Raw genomic sequence first — 12,521 nt, forward strand, 5'->3', positions numbered from 1 at the left:
TGACATAACCTACAGTATGATAGCCCCATAGGGTAATTTAAATCCTTCAGTTTGGGGAACCCCTTTCATCCGCCACAAATATCCCTGTGTGTCCCTCAGTGTGCTCCTCTATGTGGGCTTTGTCAAGTCCGTCTAAAACCATGATATTAAGTTGTATAAATGCCATCCTATCCATGACATAGACAACCTGTCTACAAGAAATGTTATAACTAAGAGACGAATTCTGCATATTAATATATTTTTAGTTAGAACTTTTCACAAATTTGCAGTTGGCTAGAATTAACAGAAATGTAACCTGATCAGATTCACCTATTGTTTTTGTTCACATTTTCCTGACCCTTTTTTTGTTTTATAAATTGTCATAATGAGGCATTTCATGAGCCAAGTAAACGTGTTGCACACGTTATTAAGCAATAATAAAAATTATATATATATAGATCTATATATATATATATAGATCTATATATATATATATATATAGATCTATATATATATATTTAAAAAAAAAACGTTTTCTACGTTGTCATAATGAGTTATTTTATGAGACAAACGAACCGATCTACTTATTAACTATAAGGTTGACGTCATTTTTATGCTACATTCATTTTTCTGTTTATTAATCAGTTTCTGTAATCAGTTCAAAAGTTACTTGCACGTTTTTAAAATTAATATTTTTACAATAATTACTAAAATATCTAGTTTTCCTTTAGGAGGCGCTCGACTGCTTACAAAGCTGAAAACTCAACTGGGCCGCATTCAAATGACGTGACGTTTAATCTCGGAGACATTTGTGTTATCTTCAGCAATTCCTATGAGATGATTTTTAAGAATTCTCATCTAGTAGCCTAAACGACTGATTGGTGAAACCTGCTTAGCGCGGAAAAAAGTAACAGGTACCACGTGAAATGGGATGAGCTGCTTCGGATGCGTCCTGTACAATAATTTACTTAAAAATGACATCGGAAAACGTTGTTAGTCATTTACTTTAATATGCACACTGAAAAAATAAGTAAGATTTATTATAAGAAATCATCATTCTTGATCAAGTGTAACGCACCGCCCATTTCAGATCCTCCTGTTTCATGCTATAGTCATTTAATTTTATTAGTGAATAAGTATTGCCAGCGGACCATGATTGAGAAAGACCGGGCGATACCTACTGTGCGTCACTGCTAGTGCGCGTCCCCTCCTCCTTAAATTACGTATTTGTCGCCCACCCTGCTAAATAACGGGTATATCCTAGCTCCCAGTGAAATAGCCACTCTATTTTACCACTGTCTCTTGGTTTGAAGACTCGGGGATAGTACAGCTATGCGGCGCACATTATAATCTGCCATTGTTTAGTGCAGTTTTGCACGCGCTTGTGTTTACAGCATCTCACGAGCAGCGCGTGGGATATCGAGTCAGTATTAAAGCCCTTTCGCTTTTAACCATGGCAAGCAACGCGCTCCACAGATTCGTTTGCCTTTGTCGATACCTACAGGATCCCTGCCATGTCGCCAGATTCCAGCAGCTCTGCGGCGTCCGCGGGACATTTTCTAAAAAACCAGCCGAGGCTGGCGAGAGTGACGAGGAGCCCGGGGTCAACGGTGCTTGCGTGGGGCAATGTCAGGGAGACCGCGCGGCTAGTGTTGGGGATCCAGCACACGGACTAACGGGCCAAAGGCTGAGAAAAAGTTTAAATGCTGCTGGAAATGTTGAACAGGACGAGGGTTCCGCTGCTTTTCTCAACGGACCGTCGGAGCGAGACACAGAGAGGGACTCCAAAGGGACAGTGAAGCCTTTACGCAGGAACTCATTGACTGGTGATGTTGGCCAGGAGTTCATCATCGAGAACAAGTTTCTCTTCTATCTCTTTACCATCGGCACCGAGCTGGGCAACGAGATGTTCTTCATCGTGTTCTTCCCCTTCTTGATGTGGAACGTCGACCCTTATGTGAGCCGGCAGCTGATCGTGGTGTGGGCCTGGGTGCTGTTCCTCGGCCAGTCCACCAAAGATCTGGTCCGCTGGACCCGTCCCGCCTCTCCTCCTGTGGTCAAAGTGGAGGTGTTCTACAACACGGAGTACAGCATGCCCTCCACACACGCCATGTCCGGCACCGCGCTGCCCTTCTGTCTGTTCCTGCTCACGTGCAGCCGGTGGCAGGTATACTGCACTCTTGCGCTGTTTCCACACACAAAACCAATCGATAACCGTCCCCACGTGAGGCATTTGACAGAAACCCTTTGGTCTGTTCATGACAATCTATTTTAAGTTTTTTTTCTTTACTAACTAACATGTATGTTTATATTACTAGTTATGCATTAGCACTTATTCCTAGAGTGATAAGTATATTTTCAATCAGCCATCAGCACTCACGTTGTTAAAAACGAGTACTAATTCCTCAACTTATTTTTTAGCTTACTAGTAACTATTCCAGTCCTTACCAAGATCTGTTCAAGTTTTTCTAGTGGCAACTGAATAGACAGTTTATTAGAAACTAGTATATAGTTAACTAGGTAAAATGTAATCTTTATAAAAATCTAGTATGATTTAATAAAAACTTGAAGTAGCCATTCTGACTAGTCTTTACATATGACATCTAAAGTAATTGTAATGACATGAGAAATGCTAGTAGGATATTGGATGCAAGGGTGTTGAAATATAACGGCAAAAATTCTAATACATACATGATAACTAAACTACAGATTCCCGTAGAATGGCAGTTTGCTATTATACAACACCAGCAAACGTGCAATTTGTTACCAGTAACAATTAAATAAGTAATTGTCACTATTGGGACAGTAGTAGCAAAAGAAGCAGTGCCAGTGATTTACCTAATTGTTAGTAGTACTGGAAAATGATACTATCTATACTTTACTTAATTTCACAAACTAATAATAAAAATAAGTGCTTGTACTGTAGAAAAAGATAAAAGTTATTCATTCTAAGCATCTGTCCTCATTATCAAAACCATCTGCCTTTAGCAAGCATTTTGTTTATTATGCACACGTAAGCTAATAATATCCAGATGCCCAGCCTTTGGAGATTTCAATGTTTACTTTGACGTTTATCTAAAGCAAATTCATTTTCAAACTGTTATTGAAGAATGACTGAAATGCGTCAAAATGCACTAATGTTTAACTAATTAAGTTGTGTGTTAATTAGTTAATAAAGTTGTGCCAGCAGATCTCATTGACCACAGCCACCCTTAACATTTAATGGGCATGAATGTAAAGGTTTTGTTTTCTTTATATGAATACATGAATACATACTCCACATATACTCCACATACATATTAGTTCATTTAGCTATTAAAACCATTTGTGGGCACCTTAGTCTTTCTCCATCAAGCACTGTGTACCTGTATGCGTCTCATTTAATCAAGCATAATATTTGAGGCTTATTCTTTATGCTTTTTTCTCAAAACTTACTTTAATGATCACTAGGACTTGCAGCATCAAACAGAACTAAAATAAGCATTTTCTCTTGATGGGAAAAGGGATTTTAGTTTCTACACTCAGTTAATTTGCCAGTGCTCTGTGTAGTTCATCCTGTTCAGTGGTGACATGCTAGAATGATTGTCCTTCTTTCAAAGGGATGTTTATCCACTGGTGCTCAAATATTGATTTTCAGATCTCAAAAGTCGTCTGTCCTTAGTCTGTTGCATCCATTTTAAACTGTTACTTTTCTATATTATTGTAGAACAAGCTCATCTGGAAATCAGTGTTCCCAGTGAATGCATTTCCAGACAGGACATAATTTTTTTTTTTGCAAAATATGCAAGATTTTTTTCTTACTTAACCACTAAAGGTTTGTGCAGTGCACTATATAATTCATAAATATGGATTTCTCTGCTGGGTTAACGGAATCATATGCTTGTTGGTGTCAGAGTCATTAATTTAACAATTAGCATATAGTCAGAAGAGGTTGTACTATAATTATTTTTGAAACAGCTATTATATATCACAATCTGATAGTTCTGTAGAAGCTTTTCTTGGTCTTTTGCTTTTGACAGATTCTCATGGTGCACTTCTTATTAATTTTTTCCCCAGCAGTTTTCTGATGTCAGCAGAAACTGACTGATAATGTGCTGTGTACATACTGAAGACTGAAAGTCTTATCCAGCTGTTTGAGCACAAAACACAAAGTCCCTATAGTTTATTTTCTTGCTTTCATATCCGCTTATATTTAGCAGGAAACTAGGAACAATAGCCTCAAACCTGTTTCCTCTTCTTTCACCATTGCTCTGGTCTGTTGATTTTCTGCAGATTATTTATTCAAACAAGCCTAGATGTATGAAATGTACCTTTTTTTTTCTCAAGGAAACTGAAAATTTGCATTCAATTTTAAATTGCGTTTATTTTAGAAGTTGCTGGAGATCCAGTGAGGTCAAGTCAGCTCAAATGTTAATGTACACACAGAGTAGTCAATGTTGATGGGATTGTGGGAGGTGCTGGTATATTGCCCAGACTACTGGAGGAAATAAATGTATGAGCACAGAAGGAAAGTTTAGCTGAATGCCAAAAACGAGTAGATGTGTTGTCTGAATGATGAGAAATCCAGTGGCATTTCTGCGGACCAGCAGCTACTTCGATCCACGTCTCTTGTACTGCACTTGGTCTGTCTTTGAAGTATTAGAGTATGTTCAGGAATTCATCAAATATATAAACTTAAAAGTGTGCCTGGTGGTCTTGATCCTTGATGGACTCGTAAGGTATTTTGGCCCACTCTGTCCTGACACTGTTGCTTAATTAGTGGTTGATCATCATGGGTACTGTCAGTTATATAATATGCTTTTTTTATTCCTGTTTTAAACAGTTAGTTCAGCCTTCTCTTTTGTGTAAAGAAACACTACATTATTGCATACCACTTGAATAAAGGTTTGATTATGATATACATAAACTACTGAGATGGAGATTAAAAAATTTCTCTTATGCTCACCAAGGTTGCATTTATGTGTTTAAAAACATAGTAGAAACAGTGATATTGTAAAAAAATATTACAATTTAAAATGTAATTTAGTTGTGTGATGACAAATCAGGAACTGTCAGCATCATTACTCCAGTCTCCAGTGTCATGTGATCCTTGAGAAATCATTCTAATATGCTGATTTGCTGCTCTAGAAACATCTACAACAACTACTGAACAGTACATTGTGTTTGAAATTTGAATGGGATAATTTATTTTTTATTATTCTATTTCTTAAGTACAATGTTTAGAGTTTTGTAGTCTGTAGAAATTTAGATCATGTGTTTTAACCAGTGTTATTTTAGAAACATTTAGTTTTCATTTAATTTTTAGTTCAATTTGTAGTAAAATTATGTTTTTTTTATTTTTTTTTATATTATTATCATTATTTTTTGTCAATATGTGTATATATAGTTTTTATAAATTTATATTTTGGTGTTAGTTATTTTAGTACATCAAGTTAAATAATACAAATACAACTAGCTGACATAAAATAGTTAAATTATTATTATTTTACATTTCAGTTAACATGTATTTTACTACCAATTTAGTTTTTTTATGGTGTTGGTTTTAGTTAATAACCCTGGTTTTAAGAAATTACCTTACTGGAATTCCTCAAGTCTTTCTTTTCTTTGTTTAACAGTACCCATTCATGTTTGGATTGAGCATCGCTCTGTTCTGGAGTGTCCTCGTGTGCATCAGCAGGATTTATATGGGCATGCACTCTGTCCTGGTGAGTAAACTTTTCATCACATTTAATCATTATTTCTTATTGCCTTAAGTTAAGGGATCATCATCATATAGGTTTTGGAACAAACAGAGTTCAAGTAAATGATGACAGAGTTTTCATTTTTGGATGAACTACCACTATTCAGAGAATATTAATATGTTTTTTGCAGTTTAGGCTCATTCAGTTGTCCACTAAATCAGCTCTGTCCACAAGTTTCTAAGTTGAGGGACTTTCTTGCTGCTTCGTGACTAAGGTTTTGGTGTCAGTTCAAAAAGAAGCTTAATATATGCTGCTTTAGTCTTTTGCAACCCTCTACTGTCAGTAATGAAACAAATCAGTGAGTCATCACGGCTGACTCAGTATCTTCTGATCTTCAAATGCTCATTTGTTTTCAATGCTTTTCCTCTTGACTTTTTTTCTCTGACTGGATAATTGCTTCCCCTGGGCTTTCATGAGCCATTGGTGATCATTTTGATGTGCAGAGCATACTGAGTCCGATAGACAGTTTGAAATGCAAGCTTTGCATTAGTCATCATGATTGACATGGTGAGAGTTAGTCATCGGTGCTACAGGTTGCACATGTAGTAACAATTACAAATTACTTCTTGCACCTGTTATTTATTATTATTTTTTTTTAAAGGCTGCGTGTCTTCATCTGTTTAAATGCTGATGGTGAGAACGGACAGATTTAGAAAGCAGATGCTAGTTGCCTAGGTGATGGGAACCTTGTTATTTTAATGCTGTGCTCTCGGAGAAGGTGGCTGAATCATTTTTGTGGAAATCTGCACACCCAGTGATTTCGGAAGTCTAGATCGTGCACTGTGTTGGGTAGGGATATGCCGGTATCAAATTTTCATGTTGCAATTAATTGCTAATGCTTTTATTACAGTATACGGTATTATACAGTGGTCATAATACAGTATAACAGGCTTAATAACTTTTTTTCTTATAACAAAAAAAACTGCAATAAAGCAATACAGAAAAATATATAAAGTTAAAAGTTTTACATAGATGAAAGTGCAAAGGAACTATAAAGACCGATATGTATCACTTTACAATAAGATCTCATTAGTTAACCTTAGTTAATGCATTAACATTCACAATTACATTTACTATTAATCTTTGTTAAAAAAAAAAAATACAAGCCTTAGTTCATGTTAGCTCATTAAATAACACAGTTGCAACTTTTAATTTTAACAACGTGTTATTAAATATTGGAATACCTAAGATTAATGAATGTTCAGAAGAATTTTTAATTGGCAGTTCATGTTAACTAATGAATTAACTAATGTTAACTAATGAGATCTTATTGTAAAGTGATACCTATCGGTATGTAAAGTGTAAAGTGTGAATGAACAATAAAGAATCAAAACACTTTCAAACAATATCTAGGGTTTGTAGTAGTCCAGATTAAAATGTAAAAAAAAGTTTGAAAATAAATAGCCTATTAAGTCTATTAAGTATTTGGCACTATGATGAACAACACAGCTAATCCACAAATCTTAATGGCTTTTTAAATACATTTTAGAAAGGGTCTATGGTTGTACACATGCAGAGACATCATATCTCGCTTTTTACAGTATCTTGCTTGCAAGACATCTTGCTCTTATGTCATTCCAAACCAATAATACTTTTGATTATCTTCAAAATACAAATATTATATTTTTAATGAAACCTGAGACATTTTTGTTCTTCCACTGAAAGTCCATGGAACCAGAACTTTGACAGTTCAGAAGGTGCATAGAGCTCATTAAAATGATAAGGTCAACTGTACTTGATGCACAAGAACTAAACTCATCAGTTCTTGTGGAAGCTCAAAAATATGTTTGCCTGAATACGGGAGAACCAATAAGATTTATCTATTGAAGATTAAACTATCCCTTTTTTATGTCTATGTTAAAATAATACAAAAGGGTAAATTTAAGTGAATTTGGACACACTTTTTGCCATTGACAATTTTGCTAAAACATTTCTTATTTGTGTGAAAATGTTGGCAAGATGAGTGAAAATCCAACCAAGCCAGGATCAAAAACTCCTTATTGTCGACTGAAGCGGCTGTGATCAGAGTGCTTTGGTAGAGAGGATTACGAAAAAAGTCTCAAGGATGGCTTAGGTCTTTCCAGCACCCATTTAACCCTATCAGTTAAAAAGACTGATATATAGAAGGAAGGACTAGAGCAGGACTGCAGTGGCAACGTGTAAATGAGACACTGTGCTGAAAAGAATCGGAGACTTTTGTATTTGCAGTATATGGAGCAAAGTGCATGCACGTGCATATTTAAAGTGCACATGGACCGGTCCAACAAGCTACACATCTGTCAGATCTAAGTGTCTTCAATCTCTAAAGAGAGAGTTGTCATCGTGACTGTGTGGAAGGCTCATCATTTTTCTTCTGCAGGGTCTTTTGACCTTTTACCCATTTTAAAGTACATAACTGCATAAGGTTCTCATATAAATGCATGCAATCAGATTGTAGTGTTTCCCTGAGGTGTCCATAGTCTCTAATTTTGTTAACCTTGAATGTGCCTCACATCAGATCAGACAACAAGGGGCAAATAGATTATTTACTGCCTCACGCCTCTCCAGAGCCTTGTCACTCACTTACTTCTGTGAAAAAAAGAAAGACATTGTGCAGAATAACCTTGCCACTCTGTATCATAAGGAAACTGAGGCTGTCAATCTAATATGAGGCAAAAAGTAACATAAAGTTCTCCATATGACTCTTGCTACATCTTCCACGTCTTCTCATACTGTGACCAGATCGTTCAGTATGGACTGAAAAGATGTGATTTAAAAGACTTTACGCTACCATTAAAAATATTTAGGGTTGGTGATATTTATGTCTCTTATGCTCACAAAGTCTGCATGCATTTCAAAAATACAGCAAAGTTATATCAATGTTTAAAATAATAGTTTTTTTATTTTAATGTATTTTAAAAATAAAAATTATACCTTGAATAGCAAAGCTGAATTTTTAGCAGCAATTACTCCAGTCAGCAGTGTCACATGATTCTCAAAAAAAATTTTTTTGCTGCTTAACTGTAATGCAAAGATCTAGGGCGGATGTCAAAATTTTCGGTATATAATGATTTAAAGATTTATTTGCAAAGAAATTACAACGTCAAAATCCTAATGCTCGTCAAGGCTGCAGTGTTAGAAAAAGTGAGCTGGATGCAAAGACTTTGGACATCTGCAATCTGTGAAACCTCACATAAAATGGAGAGATACCATGAAAATAGACTTTAACTGACGTGTGTGTAAAACCTACATAAATAATACCTCTTCATTAGATCTACATGCTATATTCTTCCAGCCTGTTCTCAGGTCTGTTTCAACATGTTATGGCAACCATGACATTCAATTAGTGGACTCACTGTATAGTTAATAAATGCACTGCAATGTTGCATTATGGGGTGAATATTTTTGTTAATTCTTTTCACAACGGAGTCCTGTTTCCATCATGACTCATACACTGTTTTTACAGATCACTGATGCTTGAACGCCACCTTTCTCATGCAAACCAATACCTGTTTTCACTAACCTTCATGTGTTTGCCCGGCCTGTAGTGAATAAACAATGACAATTTATAAGGAAGTTTGTCTGAAAAATACACCATGTGTGAACAATATTAACATATTTAACTTAATGGTTCCTAATTTGAATCATACTAACCCAAGGACTACTGGAAAATAGAATATCATTAAAGGGATAGTTCACACAATCTATGATCTATGAAACACAAATTAGGATATTTTAGGAAATCTGAGAAGCTTCTCTCCCTCCTTTGAAAGTCCAGGTAACCAAAACTTAAAAGATACAAAAAGGTAATAAATCTGTCATAAAATTAATCTTAATCTAATTAAAAATTAAAAAAAGTTTTCATTAAAAATATCTGTTAATATCTATAATATATATGTGTTTCGATGGTCTTATGGGTTTGGAATTACATGAAGGTGACTAAATGATGACATAATTCTAATTTTGAGGGAATCCCTTTAATAATAAAATCTAATAAGTTTGCTCCTTCATCTTCACAGGAGGTGATCACAGGCTTCCTCTACAGTGTGCTCATCCTGGCGGTCCTTCAGCCCATGCTGCATGACATCGACACCTTCTACCTGTCCCACAGCTACGCCCCTCTGATCGTTCTGCTTCTGCATGTTGGCTTCAGCTTGGTGGCCTTCTCATTGGACTCATGGAGCACCTCCCGTGGTGACACGGCCCAAGCCTTGGCCACAGCTGCCGGAGCAGCGTTAGCATCCCGCCTGAACCACCAACTGGGTCTGCATCCAGATCCCCCTGAAGAAGCTCTTCCGCTCACTCTGCCCCTGATCGATGGGGCTTTATTGACACGTTCCATCATGCGGCTCCTGGTAGGAGTGGCCGTGCTTCTTGCCGTCAGGGCTGCCATGAAGGTGGTGGCAATCCCTCTGGCATGCAAGATCTTTGGCGTGCCTTCGGATGATGTGCGGAAGGCTAGACAACACGCGCACCTGGAACTCGCATACCGGTTTATGGTCTACGGCACAGTGGCTTACTGCTGCGTTTTCCTGGTGCCACTTCTCTTCGGCTTCCTTGGCTTATCCTGAAGAAAATCCCTCTGTCCGGTCTTGTTATTATTTGATTTTTATCCAAAACTAAAACAAACTTGGAAAAGCCTTTTGGTTGCAAACACATATGATGTTCATGATTTCGATCATTTCACCAGCTCCATTTCCATGCTAATTTATTTTGCTTGTTTTGAAACATTTGAACAGGGTTTTTGGCACATTTGCTGCCAACAGTGGGTAATCAGACAGCTTGATAGTGAGTGCGCCTGATGTCATGATCTTCATAGGACCTGTTCAAAGCTCCTGACTGTTTATAGCCATACTTAAAAAGGTTTCAAATGTTTCCTGCATTTGTCTTTAGTGTTTTTCCCTCAGCAGACTGACATCCACCCATCCTGGACCCTTGTTCATTTATCTTGCTCAACAATACGTAGGATTGTTTCTCGCTGTACAGACTCAGTCTGTGGCCCTTCCCATCTGTTTTCATTCTTCTGAAGCAAACTGACCTGAGTGAACCCCCATGTCAGTTATTTGAATCCTTGTCATGGTTTTCTCACAAGGGCTCATTCGAATAACAATTTGTAATTTGTGTTCTTCCTAGGGCTTGTTTCTTCTCTTGTGGGTCTATTCCAGATCAGTGCTGTGGCTCTAATGGTTCATTCAGTGGTTCAGGAAAGACACTCCAAAATCTGAGAGGTGTAGAAGGTTGTTCTTATCTAAAAACCGGTTGAGCTCACTCCTCACAATAAGCGGTAATGCATTGAGAGCATGAGAGGAGGGAACTTCCTGTCAGTATGAATGCTGTATACATGAACTTCCATTAGATGTGTAGCTCTGAAACCCAAGCTAGGAAAAGACAAGATGTCTTCACCCAAAAATCAATGACAGATTTTTTTTTTTTTTTTTTGAGTGAACTGTCTCTTTTAGTAACAGTAGGCTAAATTGAGATATTAAAATTCAGAGGTGTGGAGTGCAGATTGTGCTGCAGGTGTTCTGCATGTCTCTTCATTTGACTGCATTAAGACATACATGTTGTCCCGTATTGTCAGCAGTTTGGAGGAGATCCACTAAAATCCTCTTTCTCTAGGAACACATTCAGTGTGGCTTTATTTAATGGAAGGACTGAACTTACTTGCTTTGTCCGCTTGTCCGAATTAAATATGACTATGGGCATGATAACATGGCCAAACTAAATCCAACATGTATTTTCTGATTTTAAGAAATTATCAGTATTAACCTAGGTAGTTGATATGTTGTGTGTCATTGAACTAGTACTTTGTTCTAGCAGTGTATTTTGTTAGTGTGTTCAGTTACACAAGGAAATGTTGTAAAGCCAGTCATAGAAGCCAGATCTCTGACATACAGTCATTGCTCACTGCTCAGAAACCTCAGTGCCTTACATCTTTATTCCTTCAGCGCAACTTCATCCTTCAACTAGGCACAAGACGCCACAGCTGTCTTTCTGTAAACTGTTTTGATGGTGGAAATAACAGAAAATATTGTCACACATCTGTAATGTTTATTTGCAAAAACTCATTGTTTGTTATATAATTGAAGACTTTCATTCTCTCTCTCTCTCTCTCTCTCTCTAACATATTTTGATGTTAACACATTTATCTGAAATGATTTACCTGTGCACCAGTATAAATAAAGGAAACAGTTGTGCTTATATTCAATTGTGATCAGTTCTGCAAATAGTAAATGTACCATAACTGAATCATAAGCTGTTTTATTTTACAGTGCACTGTGCAAAAGTGGTTATCATATCACAGATGGCTGGATGATATTTTAGGGTTTCCTGGAAGGAAATGCATTATGAATGAATCTTGTGCACTTTACCTGAGCTGAGATTTGAGCTGTTCACGGTCATCTAAACTCACACATGTACTGTATCTATAATCTATGGCTCCTCGTCTGCAATGTGCTTGCCATTTTTCTGCTCTTATTATTACTGTGAATAAAAAAAAACGTATAAATTACCACAGTCTTTGTGTTCTTGTCATCTGACATTAATATATATTTGTATTATTATTATTATTATTTTAAAAAATCCATTACTAAGTGATCACAGCAATATGAACATTTTGTATTACAGCATGTTTGTGAAAATGGCTTTTTGATTATTACTAACTAAATGTTGCAGTGTCTCCCCTTATCATTGTAAGTGTGTGTGCTTGAGATCTCTTGATCCAGGAAGGTTCAGAAGCACACATACTCATTTCTCAATTTGTCAGCTCTTTGGACAAAGGTCTACTTTCTGCATGATGTATTGATTTTAACCCACCGTGTA

The 12,521-nt window shown here is 36.7% G+C and overlaps 1 protein-coding gene across 1 annotated transcript in view; it reads left to right on the forward strand.

Annotated features, from left to right (window-relative positions):
• The first annotated feature begins 1,148 nt into the window (after positions 1-1,148).
• Positions 1,149-12,521, forward strand: part of LOC132092571 (sphingosine-1-phosphate phosphatase 1-like) — a 52,771-nt gene continuing 41,398 nt past the window's right edge. Inside the window, exons 1-3 of the mRNA XM_059498854.1 lie at positions 1,149-2,146; positions 5,595-5,684; positions 9,719-11,094. Coding sequence (XP_059354837.1) covers positions 1,433-2,146; positions 5,595-5,684; positions 9,719-10,270 — 1,356 coding nt within the window. The 5' untranslated portion in view covers positions 1,149-1,432 and the 3' untranslated portion in view covers positions 10,271-11,094. The remainder of the gene's footprint in view (positions 2,147-5,594; positions 5,685-9,718; positions 11,095-12,521) is intronic.

This window comes from Carassius carassius, chromosome 18, assembly GCF_963082965.1.
Source record: "Carassius carassius chromosome 18, fCarCar2.1, whole genome shotgun sequence".
In the NCBI taxonomy this organism is placed as follows: domain Eukaryota; kingdom Metazoa; phylum Chordata; class Actinopteri; order Cypriniformes; family Cyprinidae; genus Carassius; species Carassius carassius.